We start from the raw sequence: 25,762 nt of genomic DNA, 5'->3' as shown, positions 1-25,762 counted from the left end.
TGGAGAGCAAAAGGATTCCAGGCATGATGCTGACCTGCATGTGAGAGAGAAAGGCGGGTGTCTCTGCACAGGCTGTTTGCTGATTGAGTGGGAACCCTGAGCTTTATAAGAGACTGCAGGGGAGCCTCTGTTAACACAAAGACCATCACTGATCCTTTTGCAACTATTTATTTTATATATGTAAAACAGGTATAGAGACGTCCAAAAAGTTTTGTTATTTACAGAATTAATTTCAAAAGTAATGCAATCATGACAGAAAACGTGTTTAAAAGCAGATCCTAGTATAAAGGGAGACAGACAGTTTGGCAGCTAGCTGTGAATTTTGTTCTACCTCTGTCCACTAGCGCTTGGGAGAGTCATTGTCTTGATGCTTCCACCTGCAGAGGTGATCAACATGGAAAAAGGCCACCAGGGAACATAATTTCTTCCCTTTTAAATAATCCTCTTTATAACACCAGCTCACAGCTTCCAGAATAACAGTTAATGGACTGCTCTTTCAGCTTCTTGGCTTGTGTCTCTGATTGGCCGTTGCCTTTGAGCAGTGCAGAGTGCTGCCTGGGAAGGCAGTCAGGAGTCCAGACACTTAACCAAGATAAAAAGCTGTTTGATTTAATAATTTAGGACCACACTGTCCAATACGCTTGTCATTTAGCACATGTGGTGAGCTGTGTGGTGAAATGTGGGTCCTGAGAGCCGCACATGTGGCGCACTCTCTTGGTGGGACCAGCACATAGCGGCGGCTGCTCCTGAAGCTCTGGCTCCGAGCCGTGGGACTTCTCCAAGCCCGGCTTGGCTCCAGCACCAGCAATGGCTCTGGTGAGTCTCTGGCAATTTGGGGGGTGACATTTATTTGGGGGTTGGGGAGGGGAGCTGTGGCAAACCTTTAATTTCTGTTGGACACCACTGATTTAGAATCTGAACTCTTGGACACAGCGAGATCCTTCTCAGTGACAAGAGTAGAACATATGAATAGAAATGACATATTGAGTGGCTTTCTATTGGGCTTATCAGTGGTATATTTAAGCACTCCAGAAGCCAATGTGATTGGCTTAGCAAGGTTCCTAGAAGACCTCATGGATTCTCCTCTTCTCTTGTTATACCACATAATTTCTCCTTCCTCCCCTGCTTGTTATAATACCCTGATGTGTTCCATTCGGTGCAGCCTTTACCAATAAGGGTAGTTAAGCTAAACTAGGTTAGTGATCATATTTTGCAAATTAAGTGTTTTTCAGGCCAAACAAAGCACGTGAGGCAAAATTTAAATAATCATAAAACCCCCTGAAGATCTTTGTCTTTTCCCAGGCAGACTGAGTTTCACACATACAGCACATTTTCTTTTTCTTGGCTTTTTGTTGAATAAGGCTCTTCGTCCCATATGGCATTCACAAATAATATCTTCAAAGACAAAACTGTGGGTCGTCAACATGAATGTGAAGACTGTGCTCTCGTAGGGATGTGAGATCTGGCATGCTAAAAAGTCTTAAAATCACAAGCTACAGATGTTCATAAACAGATGCTTGAGGTGCATCCTTCACATCAAATGGCACAGCACAGGATTTCAAAGGAGGATGTGTGTGTTGGACAGGGCAGATCAGCCACTGAAGTCTAAGTCCTTGAACTCCTGTTATTCTTTTTCTCAGGGTGGCCAATGTTTGCTCTAACAAGCCTGGTATAGAAAACTCTTAGTTGGAGAAGTAATGGTTTGATTAAATTCTTGTTTGCTTCCTTCATTCCTAAATATTCAGGCTTCAGCTTCAAGATTAGGTAACAGATACTGCTGATATTGCATTCATGTTCAGATGCCTTGCGAGCTGTCTTCTGGTGGAGATGAGCCCTTGCTTGTCGTAGCTGCGTAGAAATGACTGAACTCTCCTTGGTTTTGCAAGAATGAGACTGGCTCTGGGGGTAACATCATTGTCCTTGGTGTCATTTGCCTTTCTTTCTAGAGAGTGTCTGGGCTGTGTTGTGTCTGGAAGTGACTGCAAATAGGATCACTTGCTCACAGTTCAGATTTTGCACTTAGCGAGCTCTCATTTGTCTTCCCCTCGTAAATTGGAGGCATCGTTACAGCCCTTTTGCCACAAAACAAGCTGCACAAGGCCTCACGAAACTTCTCAGCCACAAAGAAGTACATCACTGGGTCGAGGGCACCATTCAGGCTGGTGAGGCAAGAAGTGATGCGGTTACTGAGTGCCAGGATTCTCTGGGTTTCACAGGAAGTCTTGGTGCCATCATAATGGAGAATGTAAATGTAGCGATTGATGTGGTAGGGTACGAAGCAGACTAGAAAGATCATTAGAACAATGATGATCATCTTGATGGCTTTTTCCTTCAGGTGCTTCTCAACTCTGTTCCCACTCCGCAGGCTGCGGATAATCAATAAGTAGCAGGTCACCGTAGTTACAAAAGGAAAAGTGAATGCCACTGCCAAGGACACGAGAGCATGGCGTGATGCCTTTTCTCTGTAGAGCTGTAGGCAGACAGTCGTGTTGTTCATCTCGGCTGTCTGCACATTTACCAGCAGAGGTGCCATCGCAACAGCCACTATAACCCAAAGAAAGGCGCAAGTCAAGTGGGCATAGAGTGACCTGCGGACTTTGATGGATTTCACAGGGTGCACAATGGCTAGGAAGCGGTCAACGCTGATGCACATGAGGAAGTAGATACTGGCATACATGTTGAGATAAAAAAGGAAGCCAATGAGTCTGCATGGGACCTCTCCAAATGGCCAGTGGTTGCCAGAAAAGTGATATACCAGTCGGGTGGGTAGAACCAGCACAAAAAACAGGTCAGCCACAGCAAGATGCATCAGGAATATGTTGGCCGGAGTGCCTGACTTTTGGTCCCGGAGGAAGAGCCAGAGAGCCAGAGTATTGCCAACAAAAGCCAGGATGAAGTCCAGGAGATAAAAAGTGGCAAAAAAGATGTTCTCTGTATGGGTCTCTTTGCCACATTGTTCTGCCGTTTCCAGGGAGGAGTTGAGGAACAGGTTTGAGGGATCTCCTGGATCATTCATTCCTCACCACAGCTCTGGGGCACCAAGCAGGAACCTGAAAGAAATCAAGCAAACAGATCTTACAGAGAATGTTGCTAATGCTGATACCACGTGGAAATCAGTCTGCGTGTCTTCTACTTGTGAGACTAGCATTTAAAAGGACACTGCTCAATTTGTATAAACTCAGAGTCTGACCCATTTGAAAATTATAAAGCCCTCCCGAACATTTGGGATTTCCAGGTTTTCCCTGTCAGTTGAAGAAACTATTGTAATGCAATCAGTTGGCTGCAACCTTATCTCCAAGGTGTTCTGAGACCTAGTAAGTGGTAAAGGTGCTGAAAACCCATGTACCAGGTTAATGGATAAGTGGAAACAGGAACTATATGCTCAGAGAGTGATGAATTTTGGTAAACTTGTTTGAGACATCATCAAAACAAAAAGCAGTCAAATAGCACTTTAAAGACTAGCAAAATAATTTATTAGGTGAGCTTTGTGGGGCAGACCCACTTCTTCAGACCATAGCCATACCAGAACAGACTCAATATTTATGGCTATGGTCTGAAGAAGTGGGTCTGTCCCACGAAAGCTCACCTAATAAATTATTTTGCTAGTCTTTAAAGTGCTACTTGACTGCTTTTTGTTTTGATAGTGTATGGACTAGCACGGCTTCCTCTTTGTTACTTGTATTAGACATATTAGAGAACTCTATGTATGGTAATTAGAGCTATTTCATAGCAATCGCAAATATAGCCGTGTTCAACAGAGTAGAGCTTTGAAATGCAAACCTGCACTGTTACAGAATTAAAGGTAGTAGTAAATGTATGTGTTTGTTTATATCTTGTTAGATCTTAGTCTTGTGAACAGGTGAATTCTGTCTTTTGATTCAGAGACCAAGGGGGAATTAACTAGGGTTATTAATTTCCTATCAATACTTCTCTTTGAAGTTCATAGTAAACTATTTGTGAGTTGCTTAATAGATAATTATCTTATACTAATTAATTACTGGTAATGCTTAGGAAATATGCCTTTGAAGTAACCATCTATTGTTCACTCAAGGAGTAGATGCTGTCAGGAGGCTGCAAAAATCAAGTAGCTGATTTTGATCCTTTTGCTTAAAAAATAAAAGGCTCTCGTATTCTGTCATATTGGCCCATATTCCTAACTAGGGAGGGAGTGTTTGGTGTTATGCACTGACACTGTTGTGATACCTGACCAGTACTACAGGATGCTTATATTATATTTGTATAAGGGGAAGCAATAAAGAAGCTGAAGAAATAAGAGGGAGCGAGTGCTGGGCTAGATGGAGGAAATAATAGACAGGAAGGAAGCACACAAGGGGAGCAGGACTGTTCTGGGACCTATTGGAGGCCATAGAGATGGTGGGAATTGGAATGGAAGTGTATTTCCCTTAAGTAATATAGTACCAGTCAAGGAGAATGTCTGTTTGGTGTAGGTGTGTGGCTATTGTCCAGGAACCAGTTCTGCAGTGCAAAGCATCCACTCTTTCCTTTCCTATCATTGCTGGTAATCAAGCTACGTAAATGGATGCTTCTTCCACTCTGGTCAGCCAGCTCCCCTTACCCTAGTTAACAAACCGTTGAGGTGATTGCTGAGTTTATCAAAGATGCCTCCAGCAAAAACTTTGCTGGGTCCTGAAATCATACAGCAGTACATGGTTGAATCTCTCTGGTCCAGAACTCTCTCATCCAGCAACATCTGCAATTCAGCATGGTTTTAGTTAGCTGGATGACCACTTACCATGAGTGTGGCCAAGTTTCTTGTGGTCCAATAAAGTTTGTTTACAGCCACCAGTCCTGGCTCTCAGTGTTCTGTCCTGTTATTTACCCCTAAATGTCTTGTAAGAACTGAGTAAGTAGTGGAAGTGTTGGTAATGCTGCTAGATAATATTTGCCTCCCATGGTTCAGCAAACTCTCTTGTCTGGCACTGGTCAGATCCCAAGGGTTCTGATGTCATGAATGAGTGCTGGGAAGGGGTTAAGCTTCCTGAGGTAACCTGAATCCCACAGTGAGCCAATGGAAGTGAAGTAGCTTTGTTTAAACTGAGAACAATTGCCACTTTGGGGGCTTTTGTCTCTGTGGACGGCAGAGAGGAAGATGTCTCCCAGGCAATTGGAAAGAAACATCAGAAATATCCTGACCATTGCAAAAACAGCCATAGAGGTGTAGGTAGAAGGGAAACGTATACTTAGACACAATCAGGTTATGCTTATTTTGAATTTGGTTGAACTGGCTGCTCTGTATTCATTGTTTGTCATTGTTTGATTTGATAATTCCCCCTGTAACTTTTAAGCTGAGTCCCAGGGAAGTATTTTTCTCTGTGTGCAACCCGTGGTTTACTTTTCTCTTGTTTTGCGAACAAATTTCTGTTTTTAAGCAACTGATCAGATCCTGTATCCTAAGAAGAGTCTGTGCCTTAGGTCAAAACGGTCAGATAGTATATTACAGTTTTTTTGTGTCCAAGCACTCTCCTGAAGGAGGATTAAGAGTTTGGGGTACCCCCACAGGAAGATGTCCCGAGTGTCTCTTCCTGGGCTGGGGGGGTCTTTTCTCACTCGGGCAATGGCAACCCGTTTCCAGAGTCCAGAGGATCTGTGACCCTGGGAAGCTCTAAAGTAAAGCCTGTGTACAGGCAAGGTGTTTTTAAGTCTCTGCAGGGCCCCACTTTCTGCACTCAAAGTGTGGAGTGGGGAGGGGTCCCTGACAGCAGGATTAGAGAAGTTCAATCTGTACACGACTGACTGCAGTAGAAGGTAATGCCCCACCTCCACTCATAGAGCTATGAGTGTAGCTCGGAAACAAATATTTAAGAGGTGAAATGCCTGCTGAAGAATGGTCCAGTAACACAGATAATCCCATGAACACCCCTTTGTCAGGTAGATGGCTAGAAGTGAGGGTAGTCTGAACCAGACTCTGTCCACTGCCAAGCTAGTTGACAGACAAGAAGGATGAAAATGAAGGGAAGTGAGAAAGGACAGAATTAAGAAATAGAAATTCTCCCATCTGGCCACAGTGGGTCTCTCTTTCTCTGTGTCGAAATGCTGTGCAGCTGAGCTATGAAGTTTGCAGGTTTAGGCATGCGGTTATCCTTTGAGGACCAGCTAGATGTTTATTGCTGAAAGAATCAAAAGGAGAGTATGAGGCCAGCCTGCAGCAGCTGTTGAGCAGAATGTTTTTCCATGGGCCGTGTTTTTTAAAGCATGGCCCATTCTGTGGCAGGGGGCATACATATTGGCCCCACATTGCCAAGTGTAAGATGGAGATTTGCCTCTCTGTGTGCATGCTTCCCAGGAATGCACTTGCAAAGACAGTTTGTGGAATGTGCTGGCGTTACTTGCCTCTTTGAAGCTCTGGGTCCTAACGTCTTTAAAAAAACCTTCTGAATTTAGTTCCTGAATGAAAGTGGTAATGGAATCTTAAAAAATTGTTTCCCTTCTCAGAAGGAATTTTTCATTTTTCTATTTTACACCAAAGGAGGAGGAAACCTTGCCCCTTTAATGGCTATTAATACTCCACATTACTACTCACTGTGTGACTCTTTAAAATTACACTCCTTGTTCTGCTGCTTCATTTATTGAAATAATTCTGTCCACAAGCTGTGTGTAAGCAGACATGATACTACACAGCTGAAGTTACACTCTAGTTAGCCATTACTTCTATATTCTGTTATATCTCCCTGTTAAAAGTGAAACGCTGGGTAGATCTGAGTTATCATGCAGCCCAGACAGGGATTTCATTAGCTGTAGACAAGCTCTTTGGTGGCATCTTTGTCCTGTCAACAGTTTGCTCCCTATCTGCAGCCCAGACATTAAAGGACCTGGAATGACATGCACTTTACCATGTTCATAAGATTTTCTGTGACGATCAGGTTCTGTTTAAAATCGATTTCCCATGGTTCATTGAGCTATGATATTTGGGCTCAGTTTGTTGGTCTGTATCTGACTGGCTACGTCTACACTAGCCCCAAACTTCGAAATGGCCACGCAAATGGCCATTTCGAAGTTTACTAATGAAGTGCTGAAATGCATATTCAGCATTTCATTAGCATGGGGGCAGCCGTGGCACTTCGAAATTGACGCGCCTCGCCGCCGTGCGGCTCGTCCCAACGGGGCTCCTTTTTGAAAGAACCCCGCCTACTTCGAAGTCCCCTTATTCCCATGAGCTGATGGGAATAAGGGGACTTCGAAGCAGGTGGAGTCCTTTTGAAAAGGAGCCCCGTTGGGACGAGCCGCGCAGCGGCGAGGCGCATCAATTTCGAAGTGCTGCATCCGCCCGCATGCTAATGAAGCGCTGAATATGCATTTCAGCGCTTCATTAGTAAACTTCGAAATGGCCATTTGCGTGGCCATTTCGAAGTTTGGGGCTAGTGTAGACATGGCCACTGAGCACAGCAAAGACACCAGTGATGAAATCCCAACTCTGATGAAGTCAATGACAAAACATCTATTAACTTCAGTGGGGCCAGGATTTCACCCCAGGACAGCAGGGCGCTGAGTGAGGAATACTGAGAAATCCAGTTAGGTAGTAACAGAGAGGAGAAAAATCCTGGAAATTGGTGCTGCAGAAGTTGATAAAATGTTGATGGATGTTACTCAGATACGTTCTGTCTGTCAAAAGTCAGAGTCATTGGGTGCAGAGGTAGCTGTCATTACAGGTTATGTGCATGGGCCTCTTTTTTTAGGTATTTCTTAGAAGCTGTGGAGATAATAAACAAGATTCTGTTTCTAAAACTCTTACAGTTGGGCTCTAAACTCGAATGATCTTGTAGAGTATTGACTGGTGCTGTTTTAACCTCCTTTCTTTTGTAGCCATTAGTGGTGAAGATTGTTGACATAAAAATCCTTGGCATTTGAGTAGCTCACGAGAAGTTTGTATATCACTAGAATTAATTTCTACACTGGCTTTGCGAATTGGGACGCTAATGTCATAAATGTGCAGCATTAAGTGGTCATAGTAAATAACGCTATCGCTGTGGATAACCAGTGATGGCTTTGCTCTGTGCCACATGAAGATGATTTAGCAGATTATTCTTTTTCTAAAAAAAGTCTAATACAAAATAAATGTGCACCTTTCTGAAGGAGGCTTTTTGGGTACTTTATTTTTGCTCAATTTGGTATGCAGTAAAATAACTCTGTAATCCCTTGTAAAGTTTTCCTTGTGGTACATACAATTGCTGTTACTTGGAACTAATTAGAAGTCGCATCCTCTTTTTAAAATGATCTGATGTCTGGGGTTTGTTCTATAATGCAAGAGGCTCTGAATCTGTAGAATAATGCTTTAGCTGTCTGGTTCCCAACCACAGAATTCCCCTTGAATTGCACTGCTGGGGCAGTGTGAGTATTTAGTGATTTATGGATTGCTGAATAGAGGTCTATTTTGGAGTTAGCCATTATTCCAAGCTCCAGTAGCTGACTCGCAAGCAGGCATGTAGTTGTTCATTTAGAATGTGAGCATAAAGCCATGTTTTATGCCCCTCCCCCTCTGCTGCACCCACACTACATTGATAATCTCTTGGACTGTTACAACGGTTTACACAGATCTATTACTGCTCCAACAGATGCCCTACCTGTTTGTTAACCAACAGGCTTGAAGTAGAATAAGCATCATAAAGAAGAAATCAAGCTGGCTTGGTTTTTGCTGCAATCTAAGAGCTTCCCACCTAGAAGGGAACGATGAGTCTCTTGTCAACTTCAGGGTTTTCTGCTCTTCTGTTTTAAATGATCATTGCTGATAATGGTGGCAGTAATTGTCGAGCAGGAGTGGCTTGCACCTTTCCCTGAAAATAGTTTAACATGGGGTGAAACTCCCTCTGTGGCTGAATCTCTGGCTGAGAGCATTCTGTTGCCCAGAGGAGATGAATAATGTGATGTTCGTGGTGTATGTGTGTCTTTCGTAATCGCTGAAAACAGAGAAGTTTGCAAACTGTTCTACTTTAGGGGACAGGAGTGATTATAGGGAAGTTTTTTGGAGGCTGTATTAGTTCAACCTCTAGTACGTGACGGGTATTAGCTGCTCTCTGTACATCTCCTCCTACCTCCCTCACTGACTCAACTACAACAGCGTAAAGCCATGAGTCCTCCATGAGTCTGCTAGCCAAAGCCAGTTCTCTTACCTCTTGATGGTGCAGTCCCACCGGTGGAGGGTAAGGTCCTTCTCCAGGCAATCTTCGGGAGCTTTCTGATGCCAGCGACTCCAGTGGCAACGTCAAAGCTGCAGGTGGTGTGCTGATTCAGAAGGAGCAGACCATTTCAGGCTTAGCGAAGGTGGAAGAGAGAGCCCCTCTATATAGAGTCCTGCTCGCTCTGATAGTGCATTATCAGCTCACACAACAGAGGAGAGGAGATGGCACACTCGCAGTGAAAGGCAGTTTTCATTCCCACTGAAGCCTTGCAAGGGGGGGAGCTGCTGCTGCTGTTATTTTTATGAATATTTCAGTGTGTTTGTCCTGCCTGTTCAAGTCCCTCAGACCTCTGGGCTTTCACACTGACTCTTTGGAGTTCTGTGATTACTGGAGCGGGCTGGGAAGGGGTCTGGTATTAATAGACACAACAGGACACTTGAGAATGGGATAATTCCATAATGGTGGGAGTTGGGGGGTGAGAGGGGCGGCTGCCATGGCAACAGCTCTGCCATTCCAAGACTTCACTTTGCTTGCAATAGACGAGGGTCTATGGGACAGCAGAGAGGGGCGGTGGGCGGGGAGGGGCTGATAATGGCCTGTCAGTGCACAAGGCTGAAGGCCCCTTATTCAGCTCAATGAGAGTGGTCTTTTTCAGGACACTTGCTGCAGGGTCCCTCTGTCCTGCCCTGTATAATTAGTCCTCATTTGACAGTGCTGAATAAAACTGATGCCTTTATGCGGGGATGAGCACAGCTGTGTCCTCTCTTATAAAGGGGAGCTGTCTGCTTTCTGTGGGGACTGTGGTTCCGCCTGGTTCGAGGCTATTGCAGAGAGAAGACTGCAAAAGTGAGAAAATAATAATTATACTCTTGGCTTATGCGGGCGCTTGCCATCTGAGGGTTGTAAATGTGAGAGGCCTCACAGCTCCCCGGTAATCCAGGGAAGTATTCCTAGTCCCGTTTTACAGAGATTGAGTGACTCGCCCACGGTCCCAGAGGAAATCTGAGAGGGTCTAGAGGAGAACCCAGGTCTTCTGAGTCCTAGTCAGTCTGCAGTGCTAGCCAGGACATCGCCTCTCCTTTCCTGTTCTTCTTTGTAGCTCATGGTATCTGGGAGAATATCTGTGAAGCTGAACCAGGGATGTGTATGAGACTGTCGCGACGGGGGATGAAGTGAGCTTTAGTCCGCTTGGCCAGCGGTGAGAAAACACACACCAGTTATTCCCCCATTTGCCAGCTCGGTGTTCAAATTATCCAAACTGCTGCGTCCGCCAGACCACGCGAATGCTGGGAGAGCCACTGATAGTGACGTAAAGACCACCCTACGAGAGTTAGGGCACAACTGGTCTTCTGACGGGTGTCTGTGCAAACGGGAACAGTGACCTTTACAGCTGTTCCTTTTATCCCTTTTGTCGCAGACTTTGCTCCTAGCCATGGCAGCCACGCGGCTGATCAGCACTTGAGCATCTGTTGCAGTCAGAAAAATGTTCACGGTCTGCAGCACAGCACTGGAGACTTGTTTGCCTCACACTTAGCAGGGTAGAAGAGCTGTTATCCAAAAGCTCTCTGGTTTGTCCTGAGACGAATGGGTCCACCCTTGGTGCAGGCACTATAGTGCTCTGCCTTCAAGAGGAGCACTGAGTGACCGCCCGTCAGTGGAGGATTGTGGACGTAGAGCTGTGTAAACCCCCCACCCACCACATGGATGGATAGAGCCCTGAGAATCTGCGGCTATCTGCAGGTCTCTGCACCCACAGATGTGGCTGTAGGTGTCCGTGGATTGTTTTGGCGGAGGTGACTGTGGGTATCACTTTGTATCAGCGCAAGGCTGTATTTATGGCTTTGCAGGGACATGCTTATGAACATGTGCGCACATAAGCTCACCGCTGTGCTGATAAGATACTTCTTAGACACTCAGCTAGGTGTACCTGTGTGTGTCTTTCTTGCTTCTTATGAAAACAGGCGCTTCAAGGAATAGTGATTTGGGCCTACGCGTGTCTCCGGTGTGTTTGTAAGCTGAGCACTTACAGACAGCTCAAGTCTCTCTGTTTTCACTGGAGTTGACACCCACAGTGAGGGGAAGAAATGCCACATAAAGAGGCCAAGGAAATACCTCTCCATTCTGAAGGGCCAATTGGCCTTACAAGGCTACGTTAGGCTTGGTTTGTCCCAGCACCAGTAGATGATATTTAACTCCCATCCCCTAGAACAGTGGGGATAGAACAGTGGTGGCTGCTTTTGAGAGAAGGTCACAGAAACCAGTAACTACAACCAACCGCGTGCAGAACATGGCTGTCTTCTAGGAAACATCTACTGATGCTGCCCTTTCTGTCCTGTTCTCCTCCAGGCACCTGTGCAGGCCATGCCATAACCGGGAGAAAGCCAAGGGGCTGGGCAAGTACATCTGTCAGAAGTGCCACCTGATAATTGACGAGCAGCCTCTGATGTTCAGGAATGACTCCTACCATCCAGACCACTTCAACTGCACCCACTGTGGGTACGTCGTCATCCCCTAGCGGTTCTCAGCAGACCAGGGAAAAGTACAGCAGTACAGTCGCTTTCTGGGGTCTAAATCATTGGCTGCACTTTGTGGCCTCTAAGTGGTGTGGCAGACAAGACGTTCTCTATGTAAAAGATCAGAAGGGTTGGGATCAAAAAGCTAGAAGAACTGGAGTTCTTCTGTTCAGCTATTTTGGGCTCTCTAGCTTCCACGTGTTGCTTACAGGGCCCCATGGTCAAATGGGCTTGAGAGCAGTTCCTGGAAATGAGCCACTCTCAAAGGTCCTGTTTACATGACAAAAATAACTCTCTTTAAGCATGATTGGGGCCAAACCGTCCCATGCATTTAAGGGCAGCAAGACACACACACGAGCATAATTCAGGAGGCCTGTGTTTATAGTGTGGCTGGGGCCAAAGCATGGTAGGTCCCTCTTCTGCAGCTTCATCTGAGGTACTCACGTCCGGAGGGAAGTTGTGCAGGTGTCAGGTTTAATAGTGGAACAGCTGTCGGCTGGGGCGTGGGTCCGCGCTGTCGTTTCAGGAATGCTTGGCTGTCTGTTTTTCAGGAAGGAGCTGACTGCTGAAGCCAGGGAGCTGAAAGGGGAACTCTACTGCCTGCCCTGCCACGACAAGATGGGCATCCCGATCTGTGGAGCCTGTCGCAGGCCAATCGAAGGACGAGTGGTCAATGCTCTGGGGAAGCAGTGGCATGTTGAGGTGAGATCAGTGGGAAGCTCCCTGTGGGATGCCTACTGCCAGGGCCTAAGGCAAGGTAGAAGCTCTTACGTACAGTGTTGTCTCTGTGACACTCCCTAGGGGTACCCAGATTATGAGGAACTTGATCAACACCTACCCTTAGCATGAAGCACTCTTGAGTCTGCCTGGGGTGGGTCAGCTCCCTGAACCACCAGCCTCTGGTAGCACAAGCACTGCCTTCCTGCCTCAGTCTCACTGTGCAGGTTGCCGTAGGCACACACCAACCTCTGAGTGCCTGTAATGTCCAGCTCCTTCGCACAGGGGCACTCACAGAATGATCAGGCCTTTTGTCTCCAGAGGGGACTAGAACACACCAGCATGTAAGACTCAACTCAGGGCCAGTGCTTTGCTTAACACCATGTCATTTAGATAAAGTTACTTTTGTTTTCCATTATAAATATATTATCAAACAAATAGGAAATATTGGGAGCAAAGGGTTACGTGTAGAGCAGAATCATAACGTGCTTTCTAGAGACTATGCTAACAGAAGGTGCTTGTCTAAAGAAGCTTGTCTTGCCCAAAGTTTGCTTCAGCCTTTTCAACCAAGACTTTTTTCATGTATCAGGAGCACTGACCTTTTACTCCCTTCGTGAAGGTTGCCAGGGTGTCATCTTTACCTCCCAAAGACAGTGGAGCAAACCTTTTAATGTGTATCTCTAGGCAGGGCGTCCATCTCTTCAAGTTCCCCTAGACACCACTGTTTTTCTCGTCCTGGTAGAGGTCTTCTCTGTATTCTTCACACTCTTTTATTTCCATTCAGTTCTGACTGGCAGTAAGTCAGCAGTGGTGAATAAGACAACATTCAATTTACATGTAAACAGAGAGCTGAATAAATAACTCTTGTCTGACAGGAAACCTGTTTTCCTCCTTTGTTGGTGTCCAACTCCCACACAGACGTTAAGAACATATTTTGTGGGTGTAATATATATATAAACATAAATTCCTTACATAGTATCTGTACACACACTTCACAGCAATGCCGAAACCAGCCTGCCACCAGCTCGCATTAGAGACCTTACAGAACTTGAACCAAAATGTACATACCAAACTCAGGAGATGCCTGTAACCCTCGGCATTCTTTTGTCAGTGGTATTAAGAGGCTCTTAGGTCACACATCTCACCTCCCAAACCGTGGGAGAACTTTTCAGTACAGTGTGGCTCAACAGATGATAGCAGTGATAGAATCTGTTGTGTAGCCAGAGTGCAGGTGCGTTTATCACAGTGTTCCGTCCTTGCTGTGAGCGAGGCTGGCGTGACTGTTCTCTGCATTGTCGTGAAGTCGCACCGTTGTCATCTCACAAGGGGTTTTTTGTCTGTGTGTGTAAAGATCTGAAACCCTTGTATCCCCCAATGGTTTATTTCTGGGGTTATGTCTGTGCACATCCCCTAGCTGTGGCTGTGGAGATCCTTCTGCTGACACCAAGTGCCCTTGACTTTTGCAGCATTTTGTTTGTGCCAAATGTGAGAAGCCGTTTCTGGGGCATCGCCACTATGAGAAAAAAGGACTGGCATACTGCGAGACTCACTACAACCAGGTGAGCAGTGCTCCCCTGCACCCATTCTGCAGGCCCCTCTCTCAGCTGTGGGGGAAGAAAGTCCTCTCAAGAAATGTGGGAAAATAAGCACAGCTTTTTTCCCAGGCACCATATACCCAGAAATGTGTTGTTCTCTGGAGTTAGTGGGTAAGAAATATCAGCAAATTGTGGGATCTGATTGAAAAAGGAAACATGGTTTCCGTGACAGATGTGTGTTAACTTGTATAATAACTTGTATAACTGGAGGAGAGTGGTCCCAGAATGGCAGCCATGTTAGTCTGTAGCTACACAAATAAGCAGTCCTGTAGCATCTGTGAGACGAACGAGTTTATTAGATCTTGAGCATTTGTGCATAAAACCCACTGCCTCGCTATTCTTTCATAGGAGGAGGTGGGTTTTGTCTGCAAAAGCTCATGACCTAATACATTTTTTAGTTTTTGAGGTGCCACAGGCCCGCTGCTTATTTGTCGAGGAAAGTGATTAGAGAATGAAGACGTACTAGAGATAGGGATTGTCCCTATTGAAAAGAAAACATTGTGTCCCTGGATTGCCCTTAACATTTCTGAGAGATAAGCTAATAATATATTTTATTCATCTAGCTTCTGTTGATGAGACTAGCTTTTGAGTTCCTCAATCCTTTCACCAGCAGCTGGTGTAATATAAGGTATTTCCCCCCAAACCTTGCCCCTCTCTTGTCTTTGAAGCAAAGCAGCTATAACAACATGGTGAACAAATGAAAATGTCTATAATTGTACCAGGTGACGTTGGTGATAACCAGTCAGAGAGCTGCTTGGCTAACCTTTTGTTAAGAATCTAAAACATTTGGCAACCCAAGTGAAAACAGCCTACTGATAACATAATTTAAAATAAATGCAATGGAATCTAGCTGGCTAAAGTCCAGAAAAGATGTGTCCTGTGAGATGATCAAAAGATAACTTTGCCACGACTCTGCGCCATGTTCCGTCAAACACAACACTGTACTTCAATTGTAGAGCTGTCAAAATAGTGGTCCTGTGATCTAGAATCAGGATATATTTATTTTTTGATTAGTGCTGTGAACTCTAGACATTAATTTCCCAATTCCCAGGCATGCAAGGCTCAGAGTTCATGTTACAGCAGTACAGAGAGTAGGAGGCAGCAACAAAAAACTTTTAGGATCTGAGGATATAAGTTCTGAATGGCCATAAGCCAGTGGACATGTGTATAAGAAGGAATTCAGGAGATGCAGATGAGACTTAGGTGGCTGTTGCATCCATCAGGAGTTTGATGTTTGCACCTGCTGAGTGCTTCATACTCAGTAAAATAAGTTTCCCTTTTATTCCTTTTGCTTGCAGCTCTTCGGAGATGTTTGCTACAACTGCAGCCATGTGATCGAGGGCGATGGTAAGATTTGTTCACTCCTTGTTTGAGTCGCTCTCCCATTCTGTTTGTCAGTGCAGCTGTTGCAGTCCTGCACTGGCAAAACACCAGTGTTTCTTTTTACATCTGGCCTCCCTAACTTGGGTAGGACTCAGAGCTGAGATAATCTGGTTGTTTGCTCTTATTTAACACAGTGGTATCAGCACTCAACAAGGCTTGGTGTGTGAACTGTTTCTCTTGCTCTACCTGCAACATCAAGCTCACGCTGAAGTAAGTAGATATTTGCATACCTAGGGTAATTCTTTCAGCAGCCCAGCAAATGGAACTGACATCTGCAATAGTAGAAAATCGTCCTCTCCTAGGCTACATGTACACTGGAGAGTTCTGTAGACAAAACTCGTGGAACGTCTACACACAAAATGTGTTTTGTCAACACAAAAGCTGTGTAGATGCTCCAGGGGGGCCCTTTTGTCATCAGAGCAGATCAAAAGATTGATATGCTTTTATACATAGACAGGATCTGTTGACAGAAGTTTTGTCGGAACATCTCTTCCACCAGTAACTTCTGTAGACAGTCGCTTCCAGTGTAGACGTAGCCCTACAGTATGTGTAGTTTGCCCCTGGGAAGGTAGTCTACTGAACCCCTGAACTGAGCCCATTTTCAAATTATTGTGTGCAAAATGCCCCAAATAGTACGTGGCATGGGACAATAAAAAGAGACACTCCCAGTCCTAGTTTCAGGGCCCCTGACATCACCCCAGCTCTGCTGTGATGGCCCAACATGCCATGGTTACCGGGAGTGGATCCCCAGGGGCTCAGGCAAATGGCATGTTCGTTATGACTTTGGAAAGTGCTTTTAAATTAGGCATTCTTTTATCCTGGGAGATTTGCTTTGAAAAATCACACTCCATAATAGAATGACACTGGTGCGAGCCCCAGCCCCATGCTCCAGCTGGGCTGTTTGGTTACTGACACGCAGTGCTGGACAGACCAGGCTGTCATGCCAGCTACCCTCTCGGCTTGGTTTTTAATGCTTGGGGCATTAAACGCATACTTCCTGCAGGCCAGGCTGTAAGACTGTGTTACAGGGTGGTCTGTGAGAGCTAGCCCTTAGGAAACACAGTGATGAAGTTAGTATAGACGCCATGTGCCTGTTTCAGAGATAGACGTTTCTGAATTCCAGACCCTGGATTCAGGGAGGCTGAGCACGTCAGTGAACTCCCCTTGTTGCTGCTTAATGGAGCAGAATTAACCCCAATAAATTTCAAGGAAGCTGAATGGCAGGAGGTCTGGGAATATGAGGCTATAGGGCAAGGGTGTGCAAAGTGGGGGGCTTGTGAGTGAAATTTTGTAAGGGGAGTGCAGTGCGATTGGCCTCCTCCCCACCCCCCCGAAGCCTCTGCTGCCTCCCCCGCAGCCTCCGCCACTCCTGTTGCTGAGGGAGTGCGGCAACCAGTGGGGATGGTGCTGTGCCAAGCAGAATGAGTGGAGGCATCGCTGGGAGGCCCTGAGCCAGGCGGCAGGGGCTGCTGGCGAGTTCCTGGCTTGGTAAGGTGGCTGAGCCGGTCCCTGCAGCCCATGTCACGCTGATGCCTGGGGACGCCTCCCCCACCCCAAGATGCCAGTGTGGAGTGAGTGCTACTGCCCGGGGGTGGTGGGGGTCAGGTGCTGCCAGTGCCCTACAACACGGTGCAGGCCGGGGTCACCCTCTCCTTGCTCTACAGCACCACCAAGTTCCGTGGCCTGCAGCGCAGCAAGGGCAATGTCTAGGAAGTGGAGGTGGTGATGCAGGTGAGCCCCTTGGGGTCGCCTCGCCCAGCCCCCTTAAACACCCTTCACTCTACTTCGAGGCATCTCCCTGAGCACCCCTCAACCCTCAGGGCATCCCTGGAGCTCCCTAGAACCCCCTTCCCCAGTGCTCCCCACATCCCCTCCTGTAGTCCTCTCACAGGTTGGGGGAGCCCTGCTGATTGCAGGGATGAGAAGTGGGGTTCACCCCTGCTCTAGGGGATAAGGAATTAGCAAGTCTCAGGCCACGTGGGCTCTAGACAAAACGTGACTCGAGTGTCTGTCAGCCACATGAGTGCAGTGGCCTGGCGGTGCCGCAGCCTCCCTTCTGGCCAGCCAGATCACTGCGTGATTGTCGTCCCCTGAAGCTCCTGGCTGCTCGAGTCCTCCTCACTTTGTCAGAGACGTTGGGGGATCTGAGGGGCAGTGGCAGAGCTGATTCCAAGCACAGGGAGGCTGCTAAGCTGCAGCAGAAGAAAAGCAGAGGGAGATGTACAGGGATAATGGATGAGCTTTCACCCCAGGCCTAGCAAGGGCCATCCGTAGCAGGCTGAGGTCCACTTGGCAGCACAGTCAGAGAGGAGTGTGAAGAATCAGTGCCTTCCTGTTGGTAGTGGAAAGCTGCTGCGCCCGAGGTTTGGAAAGCAGCTAAGCAGCAGTGTGGCGAAGAGCCAGCCAGCAAGTGTTCCGCGGCCAGACACATCGCCCTTGTAAACACGGCGGCATAGGTGAAAGTGAGCCGGCGCGCTGGGACGAGCTCTGCGGCCACTGCACACCCAGAATCCAGCCCTGGTTCTCAGGTGGCTGGGCTGTGCGGTCCCTGGCCAGCCTTAGGGGTCCACCGGCTGAGCAGTGCCGTGGGGATCTGGCAGCTAGGCAGCGTGTTGGCCACTCTCCCAGCCTCAAGCTCCCCACGCATACCCAGCCGCCTGTCCCGAGCCCCCGCAGCCTCCTGCCATGATTCCTGCATGCCCTGCCCTGAGCTCCCCCCCACATCTCCCACCGCCCTGCCCAGAGTCCTGTACTCTTCATCCTCCACCCTGGGCCGGAGCCCTGCCCTGAGTCCCCTGCATTGCATTCTACCTCACACTTCATTTCTCACAGGAACTGTCCTATCGTAGGCCCCTTCAGCCCCTTGCACTGACCCCCATCCCTCCCCGAGGGGGTTGGCAATACAACAGTGCTTATAAGTTATTTGTTACTTTCACCCCTGCATGGGGACCTGATCTCAAGTGATCAATCCATGTGCAGCCGTGTTCCCACAGTAGGGTACGTAATGCCGTGAACAGTACCGCATGTGTCCATTATAGGCTGATTTGTGAGCGTGCATGGTAAGATTGGCATGGGTCTGTTGAAGGGAAGGTTTTAAACATGCAGTGGAATGGAAGCCACTGCACGCAAGCAGGCGCGCACGTACTTGATTACCGCACATCAGGCCATGGACGTCGTTTGCAAGTGCTGCTTTTTAATGGTTCAGTGTCTCTTTGAAAGGAACAAGTTTGTGGAGTTTGACATGAAGCCTGTGTGCAAGAAATGCTATGAGAAATTCCCTCTGGAGCTGAAGAAACGACTGAAGAAGCTGTCTGAGCTGGCCTCCAGGAAATCCCACCCCAAAGCCGTGGATTTAAACTCTGCTTAAACAGGTCTGTTATTCTGCTGACTGCACTCTAACCGCACAGCTGCAACTTGCAGGAGCTACTGGTCACAAAGGGAACTGGCAGGAATGTCTGAACCAATCCACGGACAAATAGGACCTTCTCCAGCTTTTGTTAGTGCGGCTTTCACCCGGAATGTGTCGTGACACGGGTAGTTGCAAATTAACACTGACAGCATGGGGAGTTTGGTCTCTGCTGAGGGGCGAGGGCAGAGTAGTTGGCATGGCACCATTAACTAACTAACTGGCATCAGCCCACCATTGGCCAGCTGCACACCATTGTTTTCCTGCATCGAGCTGCAGTCCTCTCCTGTTGTCCGTGGTATTTGGAAAGAACAGTGATTTGAATACTGGGCAGGAAAATAGGCAGATTGCACAAGGCAAGTTAGAATATCAAGGATGCCTTTAGTGTTTTGTACACAGAGCTTGTCCGCTGTACAGAAATGGTCTGAACGTGGCCCAGAATGATCACCCTGTGATGACTGTTTGGTATGTGCACAATGAGCTGGTCTTTGGGTAGATTCCTGGTGGACAAACAGCCACACCACAACATCTGCCGCCACAATCTCCCTTTCTGGTGCCCTTCGTTGGCACTTTCCCTAGGGGAGGCAAGGAGGCAATGGCACCGTGTCTACGCTCCCTACTCCCCTCACTTCCGCCCTGAGTGGTAGTGACTGGGCAGTGCACAAGTTGCTCTACTGGTATGTCTACGTGGCCGTGTTAACTCCTCGGCTGGCCTGTATCAGCTGGCTTGGGTTTGTGGGGCCTGGGCTGCGAGGCTGTTTCCCTGCAGTGCAGGCTTCTGGAGCTTGGGCTGTTCGACCCTGCGAGTGAACCTAAAGAGCCGTCAGACTCACAGCTCTTAATCTTGTACGAAGATACTAGCTGAGCCCAGGGTAGCCTTTATGTCTTAGAATTTTGCACCTTTGCTCTTCCCAGTGCAGCCTCGGTGGTGGTAAGAACAGTGGATATTGTAGTGGAGACAGCACTCAGCTGCTTCTTGTGCTTTAATAATCCCCTTGGCCATCAGTACCTGAGTTAGCCTAGCTCAGGTGTAAGAGGCCACACTGCGGAGCCCTACCCACATTCCTGTGTACTCAGTCCTACTGCAGTCAGACTTCTGAACACACATGGTATCCCATGGTTCTTAACACTACCAGAAGCTGGATCACATTTGATTCTCAGTGAATAGTGGGAGAACTTGTCTGTCCTGGTGCACAAGAGGAACTGTGGGAAGGTACTGGAGGACTACCAACACTTGAGTGATTTGGCCTGTGTCCTTATTGGAAAGTGGATACATGCTGGGCCCAGTGAGCATTTGCTTATACCCAGGGCTGTCCTTCAGCTGTATGGGGCCCTATGCAGTACTATTGAATTGGTGCCCCTGTGCCCGATGGCAGCTGGAGGAAGCAGAGGCACAGAACAGGGATAGGAAGAGGCAGATGGGTGGACATCAAGACCCAGTGGTGCCCAAGTCTTCAGGTGTCTTGCTCAGCTGTGTATTCTGCATAGGGGCAAGGATGGCTCTGCCTATACCCGCAGCTGGATCAGTGAGTCTGGCTGTAAAACAACGCCACACCTGGGTGAGAGGTGTTTGTGGGTGGATGGGCCAAATTGGGTCAACACCTCTGTTAACAGTGCAGGGAAGACACATCCTCTGTTGTCTGTCCCTGCTCAGAGCAGAGTCGCACAACTTAGTGGCTAAAACGTGGCTGGTTGCTCTACACTGGAGCCTTCCCTGACAGCGAAGCTGCACCAGAGGTAGTAAACTATGTTAAGAGGAATAGCTAATGCAGCCCAGGCCTCCTGTTTAATTAGTTGCGGTCCTAATACCACCTGCCTTCTGCTGCTCTCCTTCCTGCTGTCATGAGCGCCTGTAACTCTTTTACCAGCTTCTGTCTGCTTGCCTCCACTGTGGCTCTTCTGAAGGGATGGACTTTCTCTGATCTTCCACCGTGACTACCTGTCTGCACCATCACCTGGGCAGTGTTACTTGTGTCACAGTTTAAGCCCTTGAGGACAGCTCATGTTCTTCTCTAGCCCTTTGCTCACCCTTAGGTGATCACAGGGAACAGCACAACTGAAGGCCACTGCTGGGACCCCAGGCACTATGCTGGTTTTCTCTAGTATATGGTTGAAGGACTAAAGCACGGGCACTTACAGCCACTTATGCCAAATGCTCCTGTAGAGCAGGCAGCTCCGTTCCCTATGCCCTTGGTCATAGGAAAGAGCCCAGTGCTGTATCAGGGCACGTGGGTATTTTCAGCTGCTTCACCAATCTCAGTTTAAGAGGATTTCCTGGGAAGATAGCGATTGGACACTTGGCATCATATGTTTGTGAATACACGAAAATTGCTTAATAGGCATTAGTTGTCTACCAGACCAACTCAGATGCTGTCAGCTGTGTTCCATGCAGACGCCACTCGAGTTAGGCAACGGAAATGCAAATACTTAAATATTTGCATGTAGAGATGAACGTATCTTTGTATTGTGAGAAGCAATGAAGTGATGACTCTTATTTCCTCTCCTAGGTTTGAAATGCAGCAGATTAGGATGGGGGAAGGACACCTGTAGAGTCCAAGCTTCATAATATATGGATATTCAAATGTCTTAGTGTCTCTTGTTAACTGTTAATCTGACAAATATTTAAGTAGAATGCTGCTTTGCAGAGCACCATCATCTTCTACAGACTTAGTCACATTTGAGAGAGTGAGGAATCAAGGGAGTTATGGGAAAAGCCTGGAAACATTTGTTTTCCCTCCCAGATTCCACTTTTGGACAAGTAAGTGGCATAGGATGTAACGTAGATGTGATAGGACCTGTGGATTTCTGTGAACAGAGTATTCTGGTAAAATGAATTTATCCTGCCTGTATTTTCTTCTTACTGCTAGAGTCAGGGGAGATGCTCTCTCCTTTATAGAAAGACCTTTAGGACAAAGATGCATTCATTTTCATTCACTCTAGATTCAGAAAGACAAATTCATTCTTCGTCACTCCATTGTCCTTAGCAGTGTTATGTCAAGGATGAATTTGGCTCAAAAGGCTAAACTTGAATTACTTACTGAAAGTTGCTGTCTATTGTATACATTCACAGTTTTACACCTATATTTATGTACATATTTAAAATAAATCACTAATGCTCACTGACTGCACTTGAAGATGGCAATGCTTTTACCAAATGCAATATATTCAGATTACTCATATTCAAGGGGAATACTAACCACTTCCGTAATCGCTCTCCTTATTATAAAACAAACTGATAGATGTTTTCTCTAGGGTTTGGATCCTGGTCCTCACACCTAACAGTTATCCACACATTAGCAAAAACGGTTTAATTTTCAATGCTTGGAATTTCTCATGCCAAATGTTTTATACTGGCTGATACAGACATCTCGGACTGAAGAGGTTAAGTGTTCATTTGAAACAGATGGCAGTCATTGGTTCACAGATAAACCTGTAAGTAAAGCAGTTATCCTACAAGGTGTTTAGTTCTTAGTTTGTAAAGCACCTTCAGTGCTGAGGAATATGTAGAAGTGGTGAAGAAATGTTTTAATACTACACGGGCAAGCCCACTCCCTATTACATGGTGTGTATTCTGCAGACTGTATTTGTTGTTTTGTACTACTTCAGATTTCTGGTGTCTAACCAAAAATCTGTGACTGCTGGACTAAAATATTATAATCTGCACCTGATCATGTTCTTGTAATAGTTAACCACAATACATTTTAAATCTTGACACTAAAGATTAAAGTATAAGAACTATTGTGTATGTGTACTGCACAGTAAAACCTTAGTCACTGAATCCACACCTCTGCTGTGGCCAATCGCTTAGTGAATCCAAGGCTCAGCTGCATTCCAGTCTCAGAATTGTGAAGGTATGAACCCACATTAGGGATGACAGTTAGCTTGTTCTGTGGCACCTGAACAGTTGATGGGTAATATAAGTATTAGACCCAGCTGGGGAGAACCAGGCTGAGTGTTTCCTCTAAAGGAAGGAGGAGAGCCAGAAGGCAGGTAGGGGGGAACTTCCTCTCTGGGAAAGGAACCAAACAGGGTCCTGCAGGAGGTACCTAATCTGGGATTGTCCCTGAAGGGAAAGGGCAGTTGCAGAGAAGACCACTCCTAAAGCAGGCCTGGAAACAGACAGAGTCCAGGGGAAAGCCTGAGGGTTAGCAGCTTGTGAGAAGCTGGGACTGTGTGCAGAAAGCCGCGGGAGGCCTTGCTCAGTGATTGCATGAGGAACTCTGCAGAGTCCAGGAGATGAGCAAAGATCTTCAGAAGACTGAGCCCAGGATTTCCATTCCTCTGTGTTTTAAGTTGGGACATTGTGACCTCAGAAGGAGGGAGACTTTTGGTGTGACCTGGCTGGAGGACTAAGTTTGGAGGCGGAAGGTGAAGTGGAGTGGCTGCAGTGCTGGATCTTACCAGGCAGAGGTGCTCCAGGATGGTGAGTCAGTGACAAGAATGTGTCGCTGGAACATTTTTGATCACTGCTGGTTAGAGGGTGATGTATTGACTAATGCTGTGGTGTAGTGGCTGGGCTGCTGTTGTGTATCTCAGAGGCTGTGTAGCTAGATTAGACTGCAGGGGTCAGTGGTGAATGGTATACTGTCATAATGCAGAGGTAGAATATAAGCTATGGGAGAGCTTTTCAAAGCATACTGAGAATGGGAGAGCACTCACCTGACTCAGAAGAAAGACACCACATCACCATCACTGATCTGCAACGGTTTTATTTAAAAATGGGAAACAGAAAAGTTTGGCTGCAGAGATTTCAGTACAGAGTAAATGTATCAAATGTTTCTCAGGGACTCCCTCTAATTAAACTGAATTGAAAAGCACGATGCCATCATTAACACCTTGACATTGGTCATCTCAAAGCATCTATTGCTAGCAGTGGATGTTTGCATTGGGAATATCTGGCTGATTGCAAAAAGACCAACTATGCTGAAAGTGGCACTCATTTAGACGCATAGAGAGACTGAGGCCCTATTCTCCATGCTGCTCATGTACCAACCCCCCATTAATGAGCACACTGAACACATGCACATCCAGGGGACAGTGAAGCCCATTGTCCATGAATTGGCAAACTAGAACGAAAGATTTAACAGAATGGCTTTGCCAGCTCTGTCAAGCCAGGCCTCAAGGAACTTGGTGTAAATGCACTAAAAGTACCACATGTCACCGTGGCTGTAGGAGCAGTCTTCTGATTTAGGAAGGACGTGTATTTGTTGTTCTATTATTGCAACTATTGTTGTAGTGGCAAGAGTACCTTCAAGGGGTTTTGATTTCTAAGCAGTTCTTGAGAGAGCAGTTTTCTTGCTGACAGGCGTTATATGTCTTCAGAGAAGCATGTCACAAATGAGCTCTGAATCAGGCTTTACCATTCAAGCTGTCTGCCAGACAGGAAGTAGGAAAAAGATCAAGAGAAATGAAAACCAATAAAATAAAGCAATTGACATGCTGGCTCCTGAAAGAATGTCTGCATAGCTCTGTGCTAGAGGCACTTCTATAGAGCAGCAAACTGGTTCTTTCAGAAGACTTCTGACTCGCACTGGGCAATGCTTATAGATGGCTCTGTGTCACTAACTGTTACTCAGCATAGGGGCTGCAGAATCAGCAGGTAGTAACACCAAAAGCCAAGTGTGCCAGTGCCTACTGGGGAGGGTTCTGCTATTTCCTTGTGAGAAAGGAATTTTGGCAGGGGGACACCAGGTGCACTTGCTAAAGGGTGCACGAAAGGAAGTACACCAGCCGACAACTTATCAAATGCAGTGTTTCCCCAAGTGTCATATGCATACCACTGGTGGTATGTGAAATGATTTGGGGGGTACATGGCAGAAAATAAATTACTAAAATTCAGGAGATAAGCACTGGGACGGCCCTGGGAGGTGGGAGTACACCGATAAGGCCGAAGTCTCGAAAGGAAAACGTGAGTGTTTTAAGTTTGGGAAACACTGATCTAAGGCAACGCGAACAACAGACAATAACCCCATTAGAGCACAAACGAGTCTTGCCTGCTAGGGTTTACCAACCAGAACTGCCCAGATGTGACACTGCCTCTCCCAGGACAACAGAATGGCCGGGCTGTTTCTGTGGCTGACAGCAAGTGTCCTGATGCCAGAAGACAGAAGGGAAGCATCACCTCCCTTAGAAGCAGTTCTCACAATTTTCCTCCCATTTGACTCTTTGCTGACATATTTGGTCTTTTTCTCCATCCTTGGAGCTTCTCCGTGGTGTGGGAAAAGTAGCATGACCTCTCTCTTTGCTGAGTGCATACTGAATAATGTTCCCAGGAGGAAGGAATTAGTGGTGTTAGCTCCCTGTCAGGATGGAGGGCACCACACGCTATCTGAAGTGGGGGTTTTTCAGACTGTTTTTCCATGTATGTGCTGAGGCTGAAATCCAGCAAAACTGGCTGCAGTATTTATGTGTCATACTGAATTTGTCCCTTGGGTCTAAGACAGGAAAATGTACAATGTTTGCATATGCTGATTCGTGTTTCCCCTGGGGCAGGTACCTCACCAGTATGGCTTACTGACAAAACAGGTGTGATCAGCGGATTAATGGGCAGCTCCAGTGCCTGAATGGGATAGGACATGGAGGCGGTTTGGCACAGGTCTGAAGTGTAGGTTTCTACCCTCAGGCAGGAAGACGGGGATTCCTCTGCTTGTTCACAGCATTCATTAGCAGCTGGACGTAGGATGTCAACAGGTCATCCATTTTGTAACCCTGCAGGAGAGTGAAACATTGAGCTAGTCTCCCAAGAAGGACTCCTGAATTTGTTAATTCCCCAAGCTGTGTCCCCTCTGTACCTGAGATCTACCTCCTCTCCCATTCCTAATGGGCCGGGAATTCTTTTCCATGACTCTCTCAGGTGTGTCCTGGGGTACCACAATAGCTCTGCTGAAAGCACTGTTTTTTGCATGTGGTGCCTAGTCTAGTGATCACACCAGCCCAGTGTGTAGTGGTTCAGCAAATCATGGTTGGTGGCTACCTTGTGTTACAGGATTTCCGCTTTTGCATGCAAGTCCCTAG

The 25,762-nt window shown here is 46.9% G+C and overlaps 3 protein-coding genes across 8 annotated transcripts in view; 1 reads left to right on the top strand and 2 right to left on the bottom strand.

Annotated features, from left to right (window-relative positions):
• The window catches only part of LIMS2 (LIM zinc finger domain containing 2), a 45,474-nt gene extending 23,602 nt beyond the window's left edge, over window positions 1-21,872 (top strand). For all 3 annotated transcript variants that reach the window (XM_075004563.1, XM_075004564.1, XM_075004565.1), the window contains exons 5-11: window positions 11,481-11,630; window positions 12,199-12,349; window positions 13,831-13,923; window positions 15,258-15,306; window positions 15,477-15,552; window positions 18,562-18,713; window positions 21,256-21,872. In XM_075004563.1, the coding sequence (XP_074860664.1) occupies window positions 11,481-11,630; window positions 12,199-12,349; window positions 13,831-13,923; window positions 15,258-15,306; window positions 15,477-15,552; window positions 18,562-18,709 (667 nt within the window). In that variant the 3' untranslated portion in view covers window positions 18,710-18,713; window positions 21,256-21,872. The remainder of the gene's footprint in view (window positions 1-11,480; window positions 11,631-12,198; window positions 12,350-13,830; window positions 13,924-15,257; window positions 15,307-15,476; window positions 15,553-18,561; window positions 18,714-21,255) is intronic.
• On the bottom strand, window positions 1,923-3,226 carry GPR17 (G protein-coupled receptor 17). Its single transcript, XM_075004397.1, has one exon. It carries the CDS (start codon window positions 3,014-3,016, stop codon window positions 2,000-2,002), a length of 1,017 nt encoding a protein of 338 aa, XP_074860498.1. The 5' UTR covers window positions 3,017-3,226; the 3' UTR covers window positions 1,923-1,999.
• A 1,569-nt stretch (window positions 21,873-23,441) lies between the features above and the next one.
• MYO7B (myosin VIIB) overlaps window positions 23,442-25,762 on the bottom strand; it is a 106,272-nt gene continuing 103,951 nt past the window's right edge. For all 4 annotated transcript variants that reach the window (XM_075004546.1, XM_075004549.1, XM_075004548.1 and 1 more), the window contains one exon: window positions 23,442-25,456. In XM_075004546.1, coding sequence (XP_074860647.1) covers window positions 25,367-25,456 — 90 coding nt within the window. In that variant the 3' untranslated portion in view covers window positions 23,442-25,366. The remainder of the gene's footprint in view (window positions 25,457-25,762) is intronic.

This window comes from Carettochelys insculpta, chromosome 10 (assembly GCF_033958435.1).
Source record: "Carettochelys insculpta isolate YL-2023 chromosome 10, ASM3395843v1, whole genome shotgun sequence".
NCBI lineage: Eukaryota > Metazoa > Chordata > Testudines > Carettochelyidae > Carettochelys > Carettochelys insculpta.
This window is presented reverse-complemented; position numbering and strand designations above follow the sequence as displayed.